Source organism: Hyperoodon ampullatus (assembly GCF_949752795.1).
Source record: "Hyperoodon ampullatus genome assembly, chromosome: 18".
Taxonomy (NCBI): domain Eukaryota; kingdom Metazoa; phylum Chordata; class Mammalia; order Artiodactyla; family Ziphiidae; genus Hyperoodon; species Hyperoodon ampullatus.
In genome coordinates, this window is record NC_136931.1 from 59208942 (window position 1) to 59235607 (window position 26666).

General features: G+C 45.8%; 2 protein-coding genes across 2 annotated transcripts; both read left to right on the forward strand.

Moving 5' to 3' along the window:
* Positions 1-308: 308 nt before the first annotated feature.
* On the forward strand, positions 309-3416 carry LOC307066930 (leukocyte immunoglobulin-like receptor subfamily A member 6; the record flags this gene model as incomplete). Its single annotated transcript, XM_079724145.1, has 7 exons — positions 309-342; positions 502-537; positions 722-1006; positions 1154-1456; positions 1683-1994; positions 2242-2544; positions 3271-3416. 7 exons carry the CDS (start codon positions 309-311, stop codon positions 3414-3416), a joined length of 1419 nt encoding a protein of 472 aa, XP_079580271.1.
* A 12382-nt stretch (positions 3417-15798) lies between these two features.
* On the forward strand, positions 15799-24533 carry FCAR (Fc alpha receptor; the record flags this gene model as incomplete). The annotated part of the gene is made up of 5 exons (XM_079724362.1): positions 15799-15832; positions 16431-16466; positions 18943-19227; positions 21320-21607; positions 24304-24533. The coding sequence occupies 5 exons, from the start codon at positions 15799-15801 to the stop codon at positions 24531-24533; spliced, it is 873 nt and encodes a 290-aa protein (XP_079580488.1).
* Between the last annotated feature and the right edge of the window lie 2133 nt (positions 24534-26666).

Genomic DNA, 26666 nt, shown 5'->3' on the forward strand with positions numbered 1-26666 from the left:
ACCCCACAGGGACCCGCTGATGGACGGGTTGAGGACGAAGAACACCCAACGGGGAGGCTCTGAGAGGGAAGGACGTGCCCGGGTCACCCTCACCTGGAAGGGGCGTCTCAGGAAGACACCGGTTCTGTCATGGGAATGAGAGCCAGGCTCCTGGGGAGGGGCAGTTCCCCTTCCTGTGGGGCTGCTGACGTGACGCCCCGTGACGGGGAGGACCAGCCTCCCAGTGGACACACCCTGTGTGTCTGTCTGTCCTGTGAGCACCGTGGTCTCCTCCATCTGCACCGCCTGGACCACAGGGACGAGACGCCATGACCCCCGGCCTCACGGCCCTGCTCTGCCTCGGTGAGATGGAGGAGGGGGAGGGGAAGCCCTAGCCGGGGAGGGACCCCTCCCCACAGCCAGGCTGCTCTGTCAGGAGACCCCAGGACTCAGGAGGCTCCCGGGCAGGAGAGGCGCTGCTCAGGGTTCAGGGCAAACCTCTCACAGGGGCCTCTCTTCCAGGGCTGAGTGTGGGCCTGAGGACCCTGGTGCAGGCAGGTGAGTCTGTCCCCAGGTGTCCCAGCTCCCTCCTGCTCATGGGGACAAGGGGCCACCCCCAGGCAATGGGGATGGGGAGCAGCAGTTCTCGGCTGAAGCGGGGGGAGTCTGGGAGGTTGGGGGCTGAGAGCTGGGGACCTGGGGGTGAGGATGTCTTGTGACGCAGCCTCTGATGTCCTTCCAGGGACCCTCCCCAAACCCACCATCTGGGCTGAGCCAGGCTCTGTGATCCCCAGGGGGAGCCCCGTGACCATCTGGTGTCAGGGGACCCTGGGGGTCTGGGAGTTCCGTCTGAATAAAGAGGGAAGCGCAGCTTCCTGGGACAGACAGCCCTCACTGGAGCCCGGGGACAAGGGCAAGTTCTCCATCCCACACATGACACACTCCTACGCAGGGAGGTATCACTGTTACTACCTCAGCCCCACTGGCTGGTCAGAGCGCAGTGACCCCCTGGAGCTGGTGGTGACAGGTGAGAGGACACTCGGGGGTCCCGGTCTCAGGCTCTGCCCTCAGGAAGGGGGTCTGCTCTCAGGGGTGTGTCCCTCTCACAGCCCAGCCCTGGGGGAGGGGAGGGGTGTGTGAGCCCCATTTCACGAGCTCCCTCCTTCTCTCCTAGGGGTCCACAGCAAACCCACCCTCTCAGCCCTGCCGAGCCCTGTGGTGACCTCGGGAGGGAATGTGACCCTCCAGTGTGGCTCATGGCAGGGATTGGAAGGGTTCATTCTGACTAAGGAAGGAGAACCCAAGTCCTCCTGGACCCTGGATACGCAGCGACGCCCCGATGGGCAGACCCAGGCCCTGTTCCCCGTGGGTTCCGTGACCCCCAGCCACAGGTGGACGTTCAGATGCCACGGCTTTAACAGGGACACCCCCCAGGTGTGGTCGGCCCCCAGTGACCCCCTGGAGCTCCTGGTCCCAGGTGAGGAGATCCCACCCTGGCCTCACGCACTTTTTGAGGCACGAGACAGATCATTAGATTCTTTTCTCCCAAGATCATTCTAGATGAGAGGGTGGGGTGAGGGGTGAGTGGGGCGCACAGGACAGAGACGCAGAGCGTGAGCGACAGTGAGGCCTGGGGACCAGGACGGGAGAAGGGGCTTCATGGGAGGAAGCAGCCCCTACAGCCCAGGCTGCTCGTCCCCCAGGTGTGTCTGGGAAGCCCTCCCTCCTGACCCCGCAGGGCCCTGTCGTGGCCTCTGGACAGAGCCTGGCCCTCCAGTGTCGCTCTGACGTCGGCTATGACAGATTCGCTCTGTCCCAGGAGGGGGCACAGGCCCTCCCCCAGCGCCCTGGCCGGCAGCCCCACGCTGGGCTCTCTCAGGCCGACTTCCCCCTGGGCCCGGTGACCAGCACCCATGGGGGCCGGTACAGATGCTACGGTGGACACAACCTCTCCTCCGAGTGGTCGGCCCCCAGTGACCCCCTGGACATCCTGGTGGCAGGTGAGGAGCCAGCGGGTCAGTCAGGGACCCAGACTCTGCACAGGCCCTGCCGGGGGAGCCCCAGGTGGTGATGCTGGGACCAGGCGTGAGGGGTCCGCAGGGAGGGAGGGAGAGAGACAGAGAGAGACGAGGGTGGGCAGGGAGAGGGAGAGACTCACAGAAAACAGAGACAGACAGAGATGAGGGGCCTCAGGGAGGCCCTGCTGAGTCGCAGTTCAGAACCAGGGGGCGGGCAGCCCCTGACCCCCCTTCCTCTCTCTAGGACGGTTCCCTGACACGCCCTCCGTCTCGGTGCAGCCGGGCCCCGTGGTGGCCTCAGGAGAGAACGTGACCCTGCTGTGTCAGTCAGGGAGCACAAGGGAAACTTTCCTTCTGTCCAAGGAGGGGGCAGCCCAGCCCCCACGGCGTCTTAGATCAACGTACCGAGGTCAGCATTTCCAGGCCGAATTCTCCCTGAGTCCTGTGACCTCAGCCCACAGTGGGACCTACAGGTGCTACAGCTCACTCAGCAGTAACCCCTACCTGCTGTCACACGCCAGTGCCCCCCTGGAGCTCGCGGTCTCAGGTGAGGGGCCCTGACCCTGTCCTTTCTGACTCAGTGAGCTCAGGGCTGTGTCCCCAGGAATGTCTGAGGTAGTAATGAATGAGGGGACACAGTGGGGCTCCAGAGAGGAGGACATTCAATGGCCCTTGACTCCAAAGTCTCATCACTGGATCCTGGGTCCTCAGCTGTTGAATCAGTGGCAACTCCCAGAAGTAGGAGAATAAGATGATAGGGTTCAATCTCAGACTGAACACAGAACACACAGTGCTCAATTATTTCTGTATTAAGAGACCACTTTTCTCACTAAGCCTGAGCACCGGGGGCACAGCCAACTGTGTTCCAAAGTGATTCAAAAGCAGCTTCTGAATTCAAAGAACACAGGGAGGCTGAGAGAATCCAATGAGGAGAGCGGAGGGGACCTGGCGTGTTAGAGGAAGGGTTGGTTCATTAAGGAGCTGCATAGAAGCTGTAATGTGAGAAGTGGACGCATTGAGGACCCAGAACCCGGGAGAAGGGCTCGTGTCTCCCCAGCTCCTCACGCACACCCTCACTTTATGATTCTCATGAGCACGTGACACCATCCACCCACCACAAAACAAGTCAGATCCCAAGAACGGTGAAATCACTCAGATATGGGGTTGGGCTCCGAGGGTCATGTCCTGTCAAGGAGAGGCAGGTTCCCTGGGTGGACATCCTGGAGTCTGGGGTGATTCAGATCTGCTCTGACCTTGTGACCTCTTTGTCCAGAATTCCTACCCTCACACCCCCAAGACTACACAGTGGAGAATCTCATCCGGATGGGCATGGCTGGCTTGATCCTGCTGGGCCTCGGGATTCTGCTCTTTCAGGCTCGACACGGCCACGGAGGAACCCAAGATGCAGCCAGGAGCTGAACACAAGAGGAAACCATGCACTGTCCCGAGTGGTGGAGCCCTAGGCATGACCTTACGTGCCCAGGAGGTTCTGGGAAGAGAATCTGCAGCACGTGTTGTGTGAACTGTCTGACCAGGGAGGGAGAGACATGGTGTGGGTGCAGGAGAAGGTCTGGGAGTCCCTGTGGAGGACTGGGCCTCAGTTAACCATGCTGCCTTCCCTCCCCACCAGTGATGACTCTCCCTGACTGCCCCGTCTCCTCTCACCCCTGTGACGTGAGGCACATCCCACACGGCAGGTTTGGGTCCTTACCTTTATACATATTCATGTTCTGTTTCACTTATCATGAAACACGTTTCTTTATTTTTAATTTCCACATTCACTAATGTGTGTCATTGACCCTTATTCGTTCATCCCAGAACGCAGACTCAGTTTTAATAACTGAATAAATGGGTGAAAACAGTCTCCAGTTTGGAACAGGTGAATCTAAAACCTTTCCTGGACCCAGCAATCTATTCTCTCCTCATGAGACAACACCTAGTACAGTTTCTCCAGAAACACGAGGTGTTTGAATGAGCACAATGGTGTTTGAAGTGACAGCCAGTGGGTGTGCTGCTAAAATGGCTCTAAAAATGTATCACTTTTTCAAAAGCCCTAACTGTGGCAATCGTCTTTGGTGCAAATACTCTCTTTTTGGTCAACTTCAAGGTGCCAGTGGGAATGCACTGTATGCAGAGCTGGAATGTGCAAGTGAGTATAAACCAGCTGCAGCACACTCACTGATGATCTCAGTGTACACATAGGTCGTCTTCTATTTTAAAATTTAGGGTTTCCCTGGTGGCGCAGTGGTTAAGAATCCACCTGCCAATGCAGGGGACACGGGTTTGAGCCCTGGTCTGGAAAGATCCCACATGCCGCAGAGCAACTAAGCCCGTGAGCCACAACTACTGAGCCTGCAAGCCACAACTACTGAGCCCACGTGCCACAACTACTGAAGCCCGTGTGCCTAGAGCCCGTGCTCCGCAACAAGAGAAGCCACTGCAAACAAAGAGTAGCCCCCGCTCGCTGCAACTAGAGAAAGCCCGGGCGCAGCAACAAAGACCCAACACAGCCCAAAAAAATTAATTAATTAATTAAAAAAAGAAAGTTTAAAATTTATGGTAATTTCCACCTCAATGTCATGCCACAGTGATAGTGAAAGCATGATGCCAAAATCCTATTACATCCACATTAAAGGTAAATAGAAAACAATGGCAATGTTAATTGTGGGAAAAAATATTGCGTGCCTAGAATCCCAATATGTAACTGGTGAGAGTTCAAATTGTTAACAGTCAATGAGGAAAGTAGATAACAATTATCCATTAAAAGGAAGAGACACACGTCTCTAGCCCATAACTGTGTACCCTAGAGGAAAGTGTGTGCATATGCATATAATATGTGTGTAACAGAGAAGAACAAACCTGACTCCATATTGGACCTATTCCTTTAGCTCCAACCCTTGTGCTCTGTTGCCTGTGCTCAGTCATGCACCTTTGCAAAAGAACATTGCCTATAGCTTGAAATATACAGAATAGCCCATTCTCAAGGCTCTGGCCTTTAAAGGTATAACACTTCATACATACAGAGATAAAAAGCTGCAGAACAGAGAGTAACCTTTTCTCGTTGGAGGTTTAAAGGAACATTATGATCAGAGCTACATGGACAGCTGCAAGAACAAAGGATTCCAGCATCAAAAAGTGTGCAACAACCAGCCACACCTCCTCTGCTTTGCGTGTGTGTGTGTGTATATGTGTGAGAAAGTGTGAATGCACAGGTGAGTGTTTAATCTGTATTATTCTCTGTTCTCCCTGGAATTTTCTTCCCCATGGGGCAAGGGCTACTTTACATTTAATAAACACTGTTTGACACACACCCCCCCCAAAAAAAACCCCATCTAACTCGGGTAACAAGGTTCTTTGGGGCACGAGTCCACCATCTTCTAGGTCTGCTGGCTTTCTGAATAAAGTCACTATTCGTTGCCCCAACATCTCATCTCTCTGTCCCATGGCGAGCAATATGAGCTTGGACTCAGAGCACATTCATGAGAATATTGGCAGAGGTATCATTCATTTTAGACAAAAACCATAGACATCAATGCCACAATTAATATTTGTGGTTTAAAAGAAGACATACAGATGGCACATGAAAAGATAATCAACACCGCTAACTAGTAGAGAAATGCAAATCAAAACTACAATGAGGTACCACCTCACACCGGTCAGAATGGCCATCACTAAAAAGTCTACAAACAATAGATGCTGAAGATGGTGTGGAGAAAAGGGAACCCTCCTGCACTGTTGGTGGGAATGTAAATTGGTGCAGCCACTATGGAAGACAGTATGGAGGTTCCTCAAAAAACTAAAAATAGAGTTGCCATATAATCCAGCAATCCCACTCCTGGGCATATATCCAGACAAAGCTGTAATTCGAAAAGATACATGTACACCTATATTCATAGCAGCACTATATACAATAGTCAAGACATGGAAACAACCTAAATGTCCACTGACAGATGAATGGATAAAGAAGATGTCGTATGTGTGTGTATACATATACACACACACGCACACACACACACACACACAAATGGAATACTACTCAGACATAAAAAAATGAAAAAGGGTGGGAAAGGGAGGATGGGAGGGAGGCTCAATAAGGAGGGGACATGGGGACGTGTGTCTGTATATGGCTGATTCGTTCTGTTGTGCAGCAGAAACTAACACAGTAATTAGTGAAGCAATTATATTCCCATAAAGATCTATTTAAAAAATTGAAAGAAAAAAATGAAATAATGCCACTTGCAGCAACGTGGATGGACCTAGAGATTATCACACTAAGTGAAGTAAGACAGAAAGAGAAAGACAAATACCATATGATATTATCACTTACATGTGGAATCTAAAAAATGACACAAGGGACTTCCCTAGTGGTCCAGTGGCTAAGACTCCATGCACCCAATGCAGGGCGCCCAGGTCTGAACCCTGATCAGGGAACTAGATCCCACATGCTGCAACTAAGAGTTCACATGCTGCAACTAAAGATCCTGCATGCCTCAAAGAAGATCCCACATGTGGCAGTGAAGGTCCCATGTGCCACAACTAAGGCCAGGTGCAGCCAAATAAATAAATAAATACAACACAAATGAACATATCTATGAAACAGTAACAGACTCACAGACATAGAGAACAGACCTGCGGTTGCCAATGGGGAGGGAGGTATTGGGAGTTTGGGATTAGCAGATACAAACTATTTATATATAAGATGGATAAATGACAAGGTCCTACTGTATAGCACAGGGAACTATATTCAATATCCTGTGATAAACCATAATGGAAAAGAATATATATAGGTGTAACTGAATCACTTTGCTGTAGAGCAGAAATTGATATATTGTAAATCAACTATACTTCAATAAAATTTTTTGTTAATTTTTTAAAATTTGTGGTTTATATATATGCAATAGAATATTATATGGCAGTAAAAATTCACAAACTGAAACTACAGACAGAATACAGATCAATTTTGAAACATGGCATTAAATAAATAAAAGAAAATTTTAAGAAACATGACTGTAATATTACTCCATTACATACATAACGTTCAAGAGGAGACAAGATTTACTATTTAGGGAGGCATAACTAATCTTGACCCTACAGTAAAAGAAGGAAACGATTTCCATGTAATTCATTAGGGTGGTAATCTGTATGGTGATGCTGGAAGCTCTAGTTCAAGATGGAAGCCACAGGGTCTTCTGGAAAACTGGTAATTTCTCACTGAATTTCTTTCTTATTGCTTTATAATTAACATACAATATTATACTAGTTTCAGGTGTACAACATAGTGATTTGATATTTTTAACATTATGAAATGATCACCACAATAAAACCAGTTACAATCTGTCACCACACAAAGTTGTTACAGTATTATTGACTACATTCCTTATGTGTACATTACATCCCCATGACTTATTTCTTTTACAGCTGGAAGTTTGTACCTCTCAATCCCCCTTACATATTTCATCCTTCCCCCCATCCCACACTCCCCTATGGCAACCACCAGTTTGTTCTCTGTTTCTGCTTTGTTTTGTTTGTTCTTTTGCATTGTTTATTTTTGCTTTTGTTGCCCTTGCCTAAGGAGACATATCCAAAAAAATACTGCTTTCTTCAACGCCTTATAGATTTAAGAACACAGCTTTTTCACCTCCTTGGTTAAATTTATTCCTAGATATTTTATTCTTTTTGAAGTAATTTTAAACAGAATTGTTTTCTTGATATTCTTTCTGATAGTTCATTTTTAATGTATAGAAAAGTGGAAGATTTCTGTATATTAATTTTGTATACTTTACTGCAACTTTACTGAATTCATTTATTAGTTTTAATAGGTTTTGGTGGAGTAATTAGAGTTTTCTATGTATAGTATCATGCCATCTGCAAATAGTTACTTCTTCATGTCCAGTTTGGATGCGTTTTATTTCTTTTCCTTGACTAATTGCTGTGGCTAGGACTTCTACTACTATGTTGAATAAAATTGGGGAAAGGGAGCATCTTCTCTTGGTCCATATCTTAGAGGAAAGGAATTCAGCTCTTCACCATTCAGTATAATGTTACACTAAAGGACTTTACATCATGATCCAGTGCAATTCATTCCAAGGATGCAAGGATGGTTTAACATCCATAATCCAACCAATGTGATACACCACATTCACAAAATGAAGGACAAAAACTATCTATATGATCATCTCAATAGATGTAGAAAAAAACATTTGACAAGATTCAACACCCATTTATGACAGAAACTCTCACTCAAGTGGGTATAGAAGGAACTTACCGCAACACAACATAGGCCATAATGACAAACCCACAGGTAACATCATACTCAATGGTGAAAAACTGAAAGCGAACCCTGTAATTTCAGGAATAAGACAAGGATGCCCACTCTCACTGCTCTTCTTCAACATAGTATTGGAAGTCCTAGACAAAACAATTAGGCAAGACAATGAAATAAAAGCCATCCAAATGTGACAGAAAGAAGTAAAACTGTCACTATTTCTGGTTGACTTGATTTTATATATAGGAAACCCTAAAAACCCCAACAAAAAACTATTAGAAATTATAAACAAATACAGTAAAGTTGCAGGATACAAAATCAATATACAAAAACCTGTTGCATTTTTATCCACTAAAAATGAGCTAGCAGAAAGAGAAATTAAGAAAACAATCCCATTTACAATTGCAATAAAAATAATAAAATACCTAGGAGTAAATTTAACTAAAGAGGTGAAAGACCTGTACATTGAAAATTATGAGACGTTGTTGAAAGAAACTGAAGACACAAATAAATGGCAAGCTATTCTGTGCTTATGTGTTGAAGAATATAACATTGTTAAAATGTTCATATTACCTAAAGCAATCTACAGATTCAGTGTAATCCCTATCAAAATCCCAAGCACAGGGATTTTGCCTTCTCCTCTCAGGACCCTACAGCAGAAGACACACAGGATGTGATCTATGCCCACATGAACTGCTGCACCCTCTCAGAGAGAATATTCACTCCCATTCCCGTGAGCCCTACGTCCTCCTCCGCTGAGTCCAGTATCTACATGGAACTCAATGTAAACCAAGACCATGCTGAGACCTGACCTGGCCTCAGGCTCTGAGCACAGAGTGTTACAAAGCAAGGACCTGGACCTCTTTTTAAAGGGGTTCCTCCATGGACACTCTTCCTTCTCCTCAAACCCAGCCCCCCAGCTCTGAGGCTAACAGTGGAGTCTCAAGACTTGTAGGATGGTCTTCAAAATCCCACAACCCCTTAGTAATCTCCCAGCTATTCTAGGACACTATTATAACTATCCAGCCATTTCCGGAGATTTTATTGTACTCACCCGCACATACTGGATAGCAAATCATTATCATCCTTTTCTGAAATTCCACTGAAGCAAATCTAGAAAATCTGCCAGTTCATACTTCAAACTATTCAGTTAAAAAAATGACAGCAACAACAACTATTCTGTAAAATTTTACAAAGATGAAGTATAAAATGAACTTATTTACAAAACAGAAACAGACTCACAGAATTAGAGAAGAAACTTATGGTTACCGGGGGGGCAGCGTGGGGGGAGGGATAGATTGGGAGTTTGGGATTGACATGTACACACTGCTGTATTTAAAATAAAATGCCTCAGAACCTTTTTTTTTTTTTTTTTAAGATTCCATACATATGTGTTAGCATACAGGGGCAGGACAGGAATAAAGATGTGGACGTAGAGAATGGACTTGACACGGGGAAGGGGAAGGGGAAGCTGGGATGAAGTGAGAGAGTGGCATGGACATATATACACTACCAAACGTAAAATAGATGGCTAGTGGGAAGCAGCCGCATAACACAGGGAGATCAGCTCAGTGCTTTGTGACCACCTAGAGGGATGGGTTAGGGAAGGTGGGAGGGAGACGCAAGAGGGAGGATATATGGGGATATATGTATACATATAGCTGATTCACTTTGTTATACAGCAGAAACTAACACAACAATGTAAAGCAATTATACTCCAATAAAGATGTTCAAATAAATAAATAAATAAATAAATAAATAAATAAATAAATAAATAAATAAATAAAATGCCTTTGCATGAAAAAATAAAAATAAAAGCAATGCAAGTAGGTTTTAAAAAAATGATGAAGTATATCCTGTTTGAGGTATCCAGTATGGTGGCCACTAGCCATACAAGGGTACTTAAATTAAAATTAGATTAAATTAAATAAATTTTAAAATTCAGTTCCTCAGCTACACTAGCCAAAATTCAAGTGCTCAGAAACCACACATATCTGCTTACTGCCACACAGTACACAGCAAATATATGACACTTTCGTCGTTGTAGAACACAATAGCTGTTCTAGATTGATGACGCCAATTTGAAGACAGAATCCGTATTCTCACAGAGCTCAGTCTGATGGAAGAGACCTACAGGTAGTGATGATACTTAACATAATATTACGAGTTGACCATACCTAGTGGAATGTAAATCACAAGCAGAATCTCCTCCTGGAAGGACTTATCACCTCTTAACTCCGTGAAAATTTCTGCCAGATATATTTTCACCCAGACTCTAAGAATATCACCTCGTGCTTACACGTTTTCTTAGCACCCATTGTTTTCTGGAGAGAAACCACACATCTTAGTACACAATACACTCAGGAAGGTGGCTTTTGCGGAACTCTCCAATCTTACCCTTAATTTTTTACTTTCTAATTTAATCAGTGCCTTCACAAACAGCCCACAAACTACTACATACAATAAACTAAATGGAGTTAATCTTTAAAAAATTGTGAATCACTATGTTGTACACCTGAAATTTATATAATATTGTCAATCAACTCTACCTCAATTTTTAAAAGAGAACAAAATCCTGCTATTAGAGAACATGGATGGACCCGGAGGGTATCATGTTTAGTGAAGTAAGTCAGACAGAGAAAGAGGAATACTATGTTTTCACCTATGTGTGGAATCTAAAAATCAAAACAAATGAACAAATATAACAAAACAGAATCAGACTCACAGATACAGAGAACAAACTAGTGGTTACCTGAGGGAAGAGGGTTGGCGGGGAGCAAAATAGGTGAAGGGGATTAAGAAATACCAATGACCAGTTATAAAATAAATAAGTCACCGGGATATAATGTACAGCACAGGGAATATAGTCAATATTTGATAATACTTTGTTATGGTGTGTAATCTATAAAAATATTGAATCACTGTGTAATACACCTGTAACTAATATAATATGGTAAGTCAACTACACATCGATTTTTTAAAAATTGTTAGGTGTTCAAGGAACTTGGAAATACATACATACAGGGAAAGTATAAGGAAATCCATAAATTTTTAAAAATCATAATATTAGCATTTTCAATAAAGAAATTTTACTACAGGTATCATAAAGATGGTTGAGCAGTAAAGATAAAATATAATGTTTGGGAATTTTTTTAAACGTAGGAAAGAAAGAAATAAGAAATTCTATGAAAATCATATCCAATATGAAAAAAGACAATAATTCAATATATCGAGGTAATAGCAGATTAGATATTGCAGAATAAATTTTTGGTAAACTTAACAATGTAGTCATAGGTGGGTTGGGTCAGAGGTTACGTTTCAAGCCTGGCCATTGTTAAATGATCTGAAGAGACAGCTCTAGTCCGCAAATTTTCCAGGAAGCCCAATTCCTCCCTCAGCTGGGCCCCCCACACTGACTTTTTTAAGGTAAGAAGAGCCTGTGTGAGTCACCTCTCCGTCCTGTGGTCAACTTGTACACAACATGAGTTGGGCCGCCATCATAACATCCTGTGTGCTTTTCAGGTTTGCTGGGTCACTGCCTTCTGTTCAGCAGAAGCAGCACTGTGCTGCCCACCATCATCAGCCTGGCATGTCTTGGTGGGTCCTGGAAGGGAAGGAAGGCAGGGAACACTCTGGTGGACACAATGGGCTGGAACAGTGAGTCCTCCACAGCAGAGAGCCCTGCTTCCATGGAGGCAAGGTGGACCTTGATGGCTGAGTTCATCTTCAGCCGAGCACAGTCCTAGCCAACGAGGCTCACAGGCCAGGTGGAAGCAGGAGTGGGGGGCCAGGTCTTACATGAGATGGACTGTCCATCATAAGTCTTTCTTTCCAGGGTTCTTCTTGATCCAGAGGATCTGGGCACAAGGGGGTGAGTCTTTTCCCCAAACCTTGGGTTGCCATCCACCTCAAATAAGACCTTCCTGTAATAGCAGGGGATATAGCACAGAAGGTAGGGTGATGGGTTGCTGGTGGGAAGTCATAACAATATGAGGGTGAGTCTCTTGGGAAGTAGAAAGTCGGGGCCCAGGAAAATCTAGCCCCCAATTCTGGTCCAGAAACCCTTCCTAGACACTCTTCCCTCTGCTGAGCCAGGCTCTAGGGCACCAACAGAAGACTGTGATGCTCAGACCTAGCGTGTCTGGGAGGAATTGGTGTTATCTCTAGAGTGAGGGAAGGAAGCAGTGCCAAAAACAACAAACCCTCAGAGGACAAGGCAATAACTCAAGTTCTCCAGCAGTTCCATGAGAGTAGGCATTGCAGAGTACTACTGCTGCTGTCCTGCTTTCAGAAGAGGGGGAGAACCGTATACCATGCCCCTGAGATTCCAGGATGTTCTGTTGTAGGCTCCATTGTGTCATGTGTTTCTCGTGTGAGCTGACATCATTTCACTCAACGCAGGTTATTCTTCTAATCATTGTCTACTCTGTCTTGTTTTATGCAACTAATTTTACATTATCAACATCTAGTAAGTGTCCACTAGTCGGCACTTGCTCAAAGTTCTCAGCAGATGTTTTTCTTGTAGGAGATGCCATGTCTCTGTGGCGTAGGAATCTCCATGGGGCACGGGTTCCCCTGGTTTGGAAAGAAGCCTTAGAGACGTGGGAAGGAGGAGGAACCTCTGAGCACAGGGAGGGGAAGGGGCTCCCCATTTTCCTCTCTAAGCTGTGCTTCCTTCTCCCCCAGGTGGTCAGGACAAGCCCTCCCTGTCAGCCTGGCCAAACCCTATGGTTCCTCAAGGACAGCATGTGACTCTTCAGTAGACTCCCATCTCGGCTTTGACAGGTTCAGCCTGTGCAAGGATGATGGAGCCCATGTCCCTGGGCTCCCAGACATCATATTTCAGAACAGCTTCCTCATGGGCCCTGTGACCTCAACACATGCAGGGACCTACAGATGTCATGGTCATTACAGTCACTTCCCCTCTGTGTGGTCAGCACCCAGCGAGCCCCTGGAGATTGTGGCCACAGGTCAGAGAGCTCTTGTCCAGAATGGCTACCCAATGAGCCAATCTTCCTAATCCCAAAGTTTTCTGGTGGAAGTGTCGGTCAGGGTCCAGCCAGAACAACAGGAAATGCTCCAAGTACTTTAGATAAAAGAGTATTTAATGCAGGAAATTGGGTACTATAGTGGGCAGAATAATTGTACCCCATGATGTCCACATCATAATACTCCAAATCTATGAATGTGTTATGTTACATTCCAAGGGAAACGAAATTGGTATGGAACTAATGTTGGTAAGCAGTTGACCATGAGATGGGGAGATTATCCCGGATTATCCAGGTGGGCTCGGTGTCATCACAAGGGTCCATATAAGAGAAAGAAGGGGGCTTCCCTGGTGGCGCAGTGGTAGAGAGTCCGCCTGCCGATGCAGGGGACACAGGTTCGTGCCCTGGTCCGGGAAGATCCCACATGCCGCGGAGCGTCTGGGCCCGTGAGCCATGGCCGCTGAGCCTGCGTGAGCCTGTGCTCCGCAGCGGGAGAGGCCACAACAGTGAGAGGCCCACGTACCACTTAAAAAAAAAAAAAAAAAAGAGAGAGAGAAAGAAGGAAGCAGGAGAGTGAGCAGCAGAGTAATAGCGCATAAGAAAGACTCCACCAACCAGCGCTGGCTTTGAAGATAGAGGACAGGGTCATGAAACAAGGAATTCGAGCTGCCTCTCAAAGTTGGAAAAGGCACAGGAACTGATTCTCCCCTAGAGCTCCAGAAGGAACACAGCCCTGCTGACACCTCGATTTTAACCCAGTGAAACCTGTGTCAGACTTCTGACTCCAAAACTACAAAATAATAGATTTGTGTGCTTTTCAGCCACCATGTTTGTGGCAATTTCTTACAGCAGCAATAGGTAACCAATACAGGTATCCAGGTGAAGGATAAGTTAGGAAACCAAACAGGGGAAGTGAGACTACCCAGCAATAGGTAAGGGCAGGATGCTGGTGCCACCAGTAGGCTGGAGTGATCTAAGGAGGCGGCGGTGTTCATACTGCCAGTCTCAGGGGTGCCCCATGGAAGCAGGGACCATGGAGAAGGCACGGACATGGCAGGAGATGAGCCCCTGCCCTGCCCCCCATCCACAGGCATAGGCTGGATGGACACTGAGAGGTGCTGTAGTCCCTGCCTTACTGCTTAATTTGTACCTCCTACCAGGGGTTCTGATGTGTCAAAAAGAACATGAACCTGGGGACTTCCCTGGTGGCACAGTGGTTAGGAATCCACCTGCCAATGCAGGGGACGTGGGTTAGAGCCCTAGTCCAGGAAGATCCCACACGCCGCGGAGCAACTACGCCCGTGAGCCACAACTACTGAAGCCCACGCACCTAGAGCCTGTGCTCGGCAACAAGAGAAGCCACTGCAGTAAGAAGCCCGCACACCGCAACGAAGAGTAGCCCCCGCTCGCCGCAACCAGAGAAAGCCCGTGCGCAGCAGCAGAGACCCAATACAGCCAAAAATCAATAAATAAAATAAATTTATTTTTAAAAAGTTAAATAATTTCTAAGGCTCCAGTGTATAGCATGGTGAGTATAATTAACGATACTATATTCTATACTTAAAAGTTGCTGAGAGAGTAGATCTAACCACAAACACACAAAAAAGAAATGGCAATTATGTGAGGTGGTAGAGGCATTAGCTAATGCCACAATGGACCTCATTTTGCAGCACCGAAGTGTATCAAATCAACATATTGTGCACCTAAACTTACACAATGTTATGTCAATTATATCTCCATAAAGTTGAAAAAAAGAGTGATGCCTTGCAATGAAAATAAGACAGCCAGTAGAAAGTCTGATGTGAAATATTTGACTTCTCATACTTGAAGAACTAGTAATAGTCAGGTATCTGTGACCAAATTTATCTATCTGTCTGTCCATCTGTCTATCTACCTACCTACCTACCTATCTACCTATCTATCTATCTAATCTATATTCTCTATCAATCCATCATCTATCTACAGATTACAGGTTTAAATACAGATTTAGATATAGGAGGTTCTTTCTTTAGAGATGGTGAATACCTCCTGAAAAAAAATTCCTCTGCATGCCGGCATTGAGATAATCCAAAGCATAAGAGTACACTGCCTGCCTGATTGAGCCCAAACTTGGTCCATGAATTCTGGGGAGGACATGTGGATCCATAACAGCCAAGGCCACTTGGCTTTTGACTGATGGATCAATGAAGAAATATCTCTGTCTGTATGGCACCCATCTAATATTCTGTGCCAAGCTCCTCCATTTAGATGTGGGATCTTGTCCAAAGAAGAATTTGAGCCCCATTAGACACTGGTTAAGGAAAACACTCACTTCTCATCTGAAACATAAACGGGAAGACGGATCTCCTCTTAGAGTCCACCCAAGAGCTCCCCAGAATGAAGTTCTCTGGGAAGGAACCCTTCCTGTGGAGCAATAGATGTAGAAATTCTCTGATGAGGAACTCTGCTCTCATACTTCCTGTGGATCCTCCTGTCTCATGAGAATCTGTCATCTGCTGCTGTGCACCAACAAGAAGCTAACAGGGCTGAGGCTGGCTGTGTCAGAACCATGGCCCCCAGAGACACCACCCACTTCTGCCTCGGTGAGTCCTCAAATGCAAGTGGCTCAGAGGGAAAGGTGGGGGGATCCCAAAATAGTCAAGGTCTCTCTCAACGTAAGAACTCAGTGATTTCAGGAGCTGCGAGAAGATTCTTATCTCCTTAGTGGAGAGATGGCCTTTGCCCAGGTATCTGTAACTGCATCTGCCCGAGTCCCAACGCCACACTAGCCTGTAAGGCTCCACGATCAAGTGGTCAAGTTGACCTTGGGGGGTTCATTCGACCCATGCCAGGCTGCCTGGAGACCCATGATGGTTCCAGAGCTCCTACAGATGAGAGCCTCAGGGCTGGAATCTGGAAGACAAAACTAAAAGACGAGTCTTGTTTACTATGTTTGCTGTAGAAGAAAGAAAGGTCACCTGTGGGACTTCCCTGGTGGTCCAGTGGTTAAGAATCCACGCTTCCACTGCAGGGGGTGTGGGTTCGATCCCTGGTCAGGGAAATGAGATCCCACATGCCCCGCGGTGTGGCCAAAAAATAAAATCATTTTTTAAAATGACACCTGTAGGTCATTATGTTGGGTGACTTATAATAAAGACTGGAAATCTGCGGATTGAGTTTTCATGAATGTCTCTCTTCCAGTGCTCTGTCTTGGCCAGAAGATTCAGGCACAGGATGGTAAGTGTTCCCCTAAGTCTCCTCCAGTCCCCCTATATCCTCATGGCAGCTCCAGGATTGCAGAGCAGGAGAAATAGTCTAAGGCCCGGATGAATTCCAATCTTATTCTTTGTTCTAGCTGTCTCTGCTGTGCTTCCTGTGCATAACTTCTACCTCACTGTGGTATCTTGGGATCCCTCAAACTCATCGTGCTCAGACCTGGATTTAGCCTTTGCCTCTGTTTAGGTCAGCGTTTCTCAACCTCGGTACTATTGACATTTGAGACTGGATAACCCTTTGTTTTAGGGGCAGTCCTGTGAAGTATAGGATACTAAGCAGCATCCTTGTCCTCTACCCGCTACATGCCAATAGTATCTTCCACCACAATTGTGACAGCCAAAGATGTCTCCAGATATTGACAGATTGTCCCCTGGAAGGGAAAACTGTCTGTCTCCTGTTGAGCACCACTGGTTTAAGCCATGAGAGTAGATAAACAATGTGCTGAGTTAATGGAGGCATCTCTCTGCGTATCTCGGAATAACAAATACATGGAGGTACTGGTGAGTGAACATAAGGAAGTCCTGCAGGGTTCGTCTTGCTGCACAACAATCCTGCTGAGGACGGCAAACTCCCTTGTTTCCCCCTTCACAGAGCTGCAGTTGAGCACATCACCATCAGGTCTAAAATAGATGACACACCTTGACAAAGGGAACCAGCAGATTCTGAGTGTCCCTCCCCGTTTGCTAGTTTCTGTATAGGGGTTAAAGCCAAGGACAGAAGTCTTCAACATGCAAAATCACTCGCTTAAAGCCACTCCGTATGAATGCATTGGTGCCAAGAAGCTAACCCGCACCCTCGGGTACCCCAAAACGTTTCCAAGTCCCGTTCCATCTTAAATCGCACTCCCAGAGCGGGAGTTTCCAAGTCCCAGCCTTCCCGCCCTCTCTCACAGAACTAATCATCATATCCGTCAGACACTTGCTGGCTGTCCCCCACGCAGCATTCTCTAACTGCTGCAGAGGAGACAGCAGAGGAGCTGGAGTGAGACAGTCCTAGTTTGCAGACCAGGCTGCACCACTCTTCAGTTTGTGGTCTTGAGCAATGGGTACCGTTTCCCCAAGCTTCAGCACCCTTACGTTAGAGTGAAGAGCAGAACTGCATGTTCATAAGGATTACCATGGCGACAAAACACCAACAAACTGCCTGGCCGACTAGCGGTTGCTAGGGGCTGCAGAGAGGGTAGGATTCATGTGTATGGGGTCTCCTCTGCGGGGCAATGAAAATGGAACTAGACGGAGATGATGACTGCACGACGCTGTGAATGTACTAAATGCCACTGAATTGCATACGTTAAAAATGGTTAATTTTACGTTGTGTAAATTTCACCTGAATAAAAAATATATATAAAAAGGAAGGAATTCAGTTCCTCAAAAAATCCTTCAGTTCTTAAAAACTAAATATCCAATCCAGCAATTCCACTTGCATATATATATAACAAAAGAAATTGAAAGCAGGGATTCTAACAAGATATTTATACACCCATGTTCATAGCAACATTATTCACAAAAGCCAGAAGGTGGAAACAACCTAAATAGCCATTGACATGAATGTATAAATAAAATGTGGTCTATACAGAGTGGAATATTATTCAGCCATAAAAAGGAAAGATATTCTGACATGGGCTACAACATGGATGGATCTTGATGACATTACACGAAGTAAAATATGCCAGACACAGAAAGACAAATATTGTGTTATTCCACTGACACAAGGTACGTAGGATAGGGAAATTCATAGAGACAGAAAGTCAATTAGAAGTGACCAGGGCCCAAGGAAAGAAAGAGTGGAGAGTTACTGCTGAACGGTTATAGGGTTTTTGTTTGAAATCATGAAAAAGTCCTGAAAATAGATGGTCGTGATGGTTGCACAATATGGTGAGTGTAATTAATGCCACTGAGCTGTGCACTTAAAATTGGTTCACTGGGCCTCCCTGGTGGCGCAGTGGTTGAGAGTCCGCCTGCTGATGCAGGGGATACGGGTTCGTGCCCCGGTCTGGGAGGATCCCATATGCCGCGGAGCGGCTGGGCCCGTGAGCCATGGCCGCTGAGCCTGCGCATCCAGAGCCTGTGCTCCGCAACGGGAGAGGCCACAACAGTGAGAGGCCCGCGTACCGCAAAAAAAAAAAAAAAAAAAAATTGGTTCACTGCTGCCTCCCACTAGCTATCTACTTTACATTTGGTAGTGTGTGTGTGTCGATGCTACTCTCACTTGGCCCCAGCCACCCCCTCCCTTGCCCAAAAAATGGTTTAAATAGTAAATTTTATGTTTATGTAACACATTTTATTTTACCACAATTAGAAACTACTAAAAAAATATTTTACAGGCAGGAAATGTGAGTCCACCACACCTTAATTTATTTGTCCCCCCCCATAGTGAAAGAAAGAAGTACGGTTTCTCCACGGCAGGCCACCTGAGTGTGGGCTCTATTTTCTTCTAGGGAATCTTTCCATTCCTACCATATCTGCCACGCCCGGTTCTGTGATTCCCTGGAATGAGTCTGTGAAGATCCTGTGCCGGGGAACTCCTGAGTCTTACCTGTACCAACTGGAGATCCTGGGAAACTCCACATACAAAGTGGTGGAGAAGAAATTGGGATTTCAGAAGACAGCTGAGTTTGTCATTAAACACATGGATACAAATACTGCAGGATGTTATCAGTGCCGATACAGAAAACAGTACAGCTGGTCAGTGCATAGTGAAGCCCTGGAGCTGGTGGTGACAGGTGAGGCCACATCCACAGTCTCTGACCCTCAGGTCTTTTTCCTTTCTTATTTTTTCAGAGATGCTATTTTTAAAACAGTTTCAGATTTCCAGGGAAATGGAGGAGGTACAACAGAGAGTTCCCACATACCCAGCACCCAGGCGCGAACATTTTCCTTTAGTATGATACACCCCTTACCATTAATGAACCAATATTGATACACTATAATGAGCCAAAGTTCATTGAGATTTCCTTAGTGTTTACCCAACAGCCTTCATCTATTCTGGGATCCCATCCCACACTGCATTTAGTTGTCATGTCTCTTTAGTTCCCTCTTGGCTGTGGAAGTTTCTCAGACTTTCCTTGTCTTTGATGACCTCGACAGTTTTGAGGGGTGCTGCTCTGGTATTTTGCAGGATGCCCCACTATTGGAAGTTGTCTGATGTTTTACTCATGATGAGACAGGGGCTATGGATCACGGTGAAGAAGACCACCAAGGCCCAGTGCCATTTTTAATCATATCATAGCAAGGGTACGTACTATACCAATGAATATGGCTGTTGATGCTGAGCTCGCATACCCGGCTGAGAGAGTGTTTGTCAGGTTTCTCCACTGCAACATGACTCCTCCTCCCACCCTCCCTTTCCATATGGAAGGAAATCACTATATGCAGCTCATACCTAAGGAGTGGGGAGTTATGTTCCTGCTGCATGCGTCCAGCCCTCAGTTTGAAGCTCTGTCCTCAGGGTGCCCTAACCCTGTGTTTCTAGAAGATTGCACCCTGAGTTTCCAGGTTCTTCTATCTATGCTTTTTATACAAAGAATAAAAAGAAGATCCTTCCGCCCCTGCCGTAACTCCTCAAACTCTCTGGATACCATTCCCTCTCTCCCCAACACATGGCCTGTGATATTGTGACTTATCCTAAGAAACATATGTTTGGTCTTCATCCTCTGTTCCTGGCACAGAGCTCCCCAAACCCCTGGGATTCCCTAAGCGATGAGCAATAAAGGTGTCTTCATTTTCATAAGAAATCCCTTTCAACCACATCTGAGTTTATGTTAATGAGGTGACTTCTGGAAAGCACCTAAGGATGGGGGCTGGTTGCCAGGGGTCATGGGAGAGTTGGAACTTTCAGCCCCACCTCACCTGACCTCCAGAGAGGGCAGAGAGGCTGGGGGTTGAATCAATCACCAATGGCCAATGACTTCAAGAGTCTTGCCTATGTAATGAAGCCTTATGCATCTCTTCCATCTGGCTGTTCCTGATACATGCTTTCATAATAAACCAGAAAACTAGTAAGTAAACTGGTTTCCTGAGTTCTGTAAGCCACCCTGGCAAATAAATTGAACCCAAGAACTGGGTCCTGGGAACTTTTGATTTGTAGCCATTGTGTCAGAAGCACAGGTGACAACCCAGACTTTTGATTGGTGTCTGAAGTGGGGGAGGTGTTGTAGGACTGAGCTCTTAACCTGGAGCACTAAACCTGGGGGATCTGACGTTATTGCCAGGGAGAGAGTGTCAGAATTGAGTTGACTTGGGCTTCCCTGGTGGCGCAGTGGTTGAGAGTCCGCCTGCCGATGCAGGGGACACGGGTTCGTGCCCCGGTCTGGGAAGATCCCACATGCCGTGGAGCGGCTGGGCCCGTGAGCCGTGGCCGCTGAGCCTGCGCGTCCAGAGCCTGTGCTCTGCAGCGGGAGAGGCCACAACAGTGAGAGGCCCGCGTACCGCAAAAAAAAAAAAAAAAAAAAAAAAAAAGAACTGAGTTGACTTGTGGGATGCCCAGCTGGGGTCTCAGAATTGCTCAGTGGTGTGGGGAGAAACCCACACATTGCAACTGGGAACAGAATCGTGTGGCACTTCTGGCTTTAGAGACTACATCGCTATCTCTCGAAGATGGCATCTCATCTGCTTGCTTGCTCAGCTCTATCTACAGTAACTGGGGACAGAGTATATAGATCCTGTAGTAGTGAAAGGGGATGTTACCACCTCCCATTCCACTGCAGCAGGAAATGTTGGCTTCCTCGCTTCTCTTAGCACGGATCCAGCGTGAGTGGCGGGGATACAGGGCAATGACACCAAGTCCTGCTAACAGCTCACTCTCTGCTCTTCTAGGCTTGTACGACAAACCCTCCCTCTCCACTGATGGCTGCCTTGTGGTGCTGCCAGGGGAGAATGTTTCCTTCCGGTGCAGTTCAGCACACATCTCATTCAATAGATTTTCACTGAGCAAGGAGGGAAGGGCCGTTCTGTCACAGCACCAAAACGGGGGACGCTGGGGTGACTTCATTCTGGGTCCTGTGAACCTCAGCTTCTCAGGGATCTACACATGCTACAGTTGGTACAGTGGCAGCCCTTATGTATGGTCAGCCCCCAGTGATGCCCTGGAGCTTGTGGTCACAGGTAAGTGCACCCCCACCCAGACGTATGTCCTCCTCCTCAGGGCTCTGGCTGACTGTCCAGGGCCTTGGCATCAGGCAGGAATACAAAGAGATGCACTGAGAAAGAACAGTGGGGCAGGAGAGGTCATTACTCAGAGGACCACGAAGAGAGAAGAAGCACTTCTCTATCCATTCTTCTGCTGATGGACATTTAGGTTGCTTCCATGTCTTGGCTATTGTAAAAGCACTGCAATGAACACTGGGGTGCAGGTATCCTTTCGGACCATGTCTTTCTCCAGATATATGTCCAGGAGTGGGATTGAAGGATCATGTGGTAGCTCTATTTTTAGTTTTTTAAGGAACCTCCACACTGTTCTCCACAGTGGCTGCACCAATTTACATTCCCACCAGCAGTGCAGGAGGGTTCCCTTCTCTCCACACCCTCTCCAGCAGAAGATGTGGTATATGTATACAATGGAATATTACTCAGCCATAAAAAAGAATGAAATAATGCTATCTGCAGCAACATGGATGGACCTAGAGATGGTCATACTGAGTGAAGTAAGTCAGGCAGAGAAAGAGAAATATCATGTGATATCGCTTATATACGGAATCTTTTCTTCAAAAAAATGACACAAATGAACTTATTTACGAAACAGAAACAGACTCACAGACTTAGAGAATGAACTTATGGTTACCGGGGGTGGGGGGGTCGGATAGTTAGGGAGTTTGGGATTGACAGGTACACACTGCTATATTTAAAATGAATAACCAACAAGGACCTACTGTACAGCACAGAGAACTCTGCTCAATACTATGGAACAGCCTAAATGGGAAAAGAATTTGAGAAAGAATAGATACATGTATATGTATAACTGAATCACTTTGCTGTACACCTGAAACTAATACAACATTATTAATTGACTGTACTCCAATATAAAATAAATATTTTAAAAAGTGAGAGAGAAGAAGCACTTCTTACCCACATCACATTTGACTTCCACATCCTCTCCTTGAGTTCTCCAGTGTCCTTTGAAAACACATGGCCTGTTGAGAAAGGAGAGGCCAACATCTGGAGTCACACTAAGGGGTGTTGTTGAGATAGGAGTTGCCAGACACAACCTCTGACGAATCCACTTCCTTTTTCACATGCTTAGTTGCAGCTGAAAATCCTGAAACTAACCTATAATACTAGAATCCACTCAGAGTGGGTGACTGAGGAAGACTCTAAAAAAACTCTATCAAGGGACTTCCCTGGTGGTCCAGTGGTTAAGACTCGGTGCTTCCACCACAGAGAGCACGGGTTCGATCCCTAGTCAGGAAACCAGATTCCAGATGCCGTGTTGTGCAGCCAAAAAAAAAAAAAAACCCTCTATCAAGAGCTTCATTTTTGGGAATTCACTAGTGGTCCAATGGTTAAGACTCGGGGCTTTCACTGCCATGGGCCCGGGTTCAATCCCTGGCTGGGTAACTAAGATCCTGCAAGCCACGTGGCGTGGTCAAAAAAAAAAAAACTTTCATTTTTATATTGTTTGCACGCATCATTCTGCCCAGAGGGAGAAAACAAAGAGTTATAGCAGAGGAAAGCAGCTGCTGATTGCTGAGTGGGATGACCACATATGTCTCTCTTATGTACCTTGTCCAGTCATTCTACAAGTTAAGCAAATATGATAGTCATGGCACCGTAAGACCATACAGACAGAATGGTCTTTTCAATGAATGTTGCAGGGACAACTGGGCAACAGTGGAGGAGGGGTGAATTTATTAGCCTTTTCCTTTAGAGTAGATAATCAATGTATCTTGTTTTAGAAATCACCTCCTATCTGACATCAAGGTGGTCCTCTTCTGTATTATCTTCTCAAACTTGAAACATTTTGCACTTTGCAATTAGGAATTCCAAATCCACTTGGAATTGATTTCTGTATTTTAACAGGAGAGAGTTACTAGGATTTCTGAGCATTGTAATTTCACACTATTTTACTACATCCTTGAGAGGAATAGAGGTCCATGAAGTCCATAAAACAAATGGAGAAATCTTTTTAAAGGTTCAGTGAATAGAAATGTCTAGTGAAAGGTCACACAATAGTGGAGATAAATTTTCCCTAAGTTTTTCCGTTCTGTTTTTTTGTTTTGTTTTGTTTTTGTTTTTCGTTTTTTGTTTCTTCAGCAGCATGGCATGTGGGATCCTGGTTCCCTGAGCAGGGATTGAACCCGTGTCCCCTACGGTGGAAGCACAGAGTCTTACCTCCTGGATGGCCAGGGAAGTCCCAAATTTTCTCTAAGCTTATCTGAAATGCTTCTCCTACTTGCTTCCCAGATACCAGCCATCCTGTACCCTTTGTCATGTGTGAGAAAGGAACACACATTGTTATGTGGGGTGAAGATGACATAGAGGAGAGACTTTCAGACTCTGGATCCATGAAGATGTTGCAGGGATATGATTAGACAGTCAGTGACACTGCCACGTGAGGAGGGAATGAAAAGCAAACACAACATGCTCATACCCACCTCCTCCCCCTTTTACAAGACTCCCCGGGGAACCACACCCTTGGACCTATGTTTAATATGAAGTAGGGTGCTCATGAATGCATGCACGTGTGGAGGAGGGGGTCCCAGTGAAACCACAAATAGGGAAATGAGCTCCCTTTCCAGGGTTCTTGGGATGGGACGGAATGAAACATGACCAGTGATATTCATCTCTTCTAATTATATCTCTAGATACCACAAACCAAGATTACAGGACGGAGAACTTGATTCGAATGGGCATGGCAGGGCTGCTCCTGGTGGTTCTCTTGGCCATTCTGGCTGAAAACTGGCTTGGCCATCAGGTTCCACACGAGGAAGCCCAGCAAGATCTGCCTGAACTGAGCTGCAGTAGACAGAAAACTCAGACAGAATGGACCTTTGGACTAACTCCAAAGGGTCACCAGGTAGACACCAGGCACTGAATACAACAGCCAGCACTTGTGGAGTCCTGGAAAGCTACAAGGAGAGCACAAGGGGGAACGAGGTACTAGCAAGCTTGGATCCCTTTGCAAACCGATCAAATGGTATTTTCTTATATGAATCTGATATATTTGCAGCCCACCCTGCTAGACTTTGGTGATAAAATTCTCAGTACAGGGACTTCCCTGGTGGCACAGTGGATAAGACTCCACGCTCCCAATGCAGGGGGCCTGGGTTCAATCCCTGGTCAGGGAACTACACACCACATGCATCGCGCAACTAAGAGTTTGCATGCCACAACTAAGGAGCTCGCCTGCTGCAACTAAGGACCCCACGTGGTGCAACTAAGGAGCCAGCAAGCTGCAAGTAAGGAGCGCACTTGCCGCAACTAAGACCCAGTGCAACCAAATAAATAAATAAATATTTTTAAAAAGAATTATCAATATAATCTTTGCTTAACTCTTCCTGTGATAAAAAAAAATAATGCAAAGCATTCTCAATTCTCCTTGCTGACTGTTTTTCACCCCTCCTGCACAGAAGTTCTGGCTCATACATTCATTTTGTCTTGAACTTATCAGCACCAAATACCATTACATCCTCCTGATAGAAGACCTTAACACCTAGAATTCCATTAATTACGAATGCTAATAATTAATTATGAATACTGCCCACACAACATACCATATATTCCACAACACAACTGTGCTTCTAGCTTTCCCTACAGTAACATTTGTGTGTTAACACAGGCTTTTCCGACTCTTAAGAAGGCTCTCCTGTTCTTATGAAACTAACCCACTTCAAAATATCTCATGCCTCCAACGCAGAGTAAACAGACTTGTGAAAGCAGCGGAACAAGCATCTCCTTTGGATCATCTCAGTACTTTAAGCTACTTAGTCTATCGATTCATCTTTTTGTAGTATGCATCATGACGTCTAGAAAACATGAAGTACTGGATATATTTATTGAGATCATGAGTAAATAAGTTAGTGACTGAGCCAGATAAACAAGGAAATGTTAGTGACTGAGCCAAATAAACGACAAGGAAGTGCCACAGCTGCAGAGGAGGACCGATGAGAGTCTTTATATCAGATCCAAATCGACCAGAGAAATGCAATGCAGCCTGTTTCCCAGAGAGGGAAGAGATTAGCTTCACATACGTGGTTTTGTCTATGGTAGGGCCTCGTTTGGAAAAGGGGCTCTGAGAATAAAAGGGTCCTGCACTCCTAGGAAAAGGATTGATTTTTCTGTAGCCACGATGACAAGTAGCCACCAGAATGGGTTTATAACCCGTCAATGACCACTCACGTTGACCATTCAACCAATCAGACAGCTCCCTGCTTCTAACAGCCAATCAGAAACAGGTTCACTCCAGTAACCACACCGGTGAGAGACAGCCAATCAAAATAAGACTCCCTCGAACAAGCATGCTTTTACGGATAACGTTCAAACCAGAAGAGCCCCTGAAAATCCACATTTCCCAAAAACCCTGTATAGGATCAGCAGTGGGCTCTGCTCGGAGACACTGTGTCTGGCCAGCATAACTCTCCCTACTACAGTAATAATAAATTCGGCTTTGCCTTCTTATTTCAGACATTGAGTAGTGAGTGCATTAGCCTTTGGCAGTTTATGTATTAGACTGATTTAAGTTAAGTAGAAGGCCTTTGCTTAAGGGCAAGGTGTATGGCGGCTTATAATCCATGACTTTAAGTTTTGTTTTTTTTTTTAATTTTTATCGGCGTATAGTTGAGTTACAATATTGTGCTAGTTTCTGCTGTACAGCAAAGTGAATCAGTTATACATATACATATATCCACTCTTTTTTAGGTTATTTTCCCATATACATGACTTTCAGTTCTATGTCAGGCATTATGCTGGTCGTTTCATTTATACGAGCATAGCTGTAACGCCGTGAATTTTCATTTAATCAATTTTAATTCAATCAATCATGTGACAGTCATGTTACACGAGCAAACAGAGGCTCAGAAATGGTATGATTTGGATAATGATATGAATATGTGGATACAGAGTTTCAGTCTGGGAAGATGAAACAATTCTAGAGATGATGGTGGTGATGATTGCATGATGACGTACATGTCCTAGCTGCCACCGAACTGTACACTTAAAAATGGTGAAG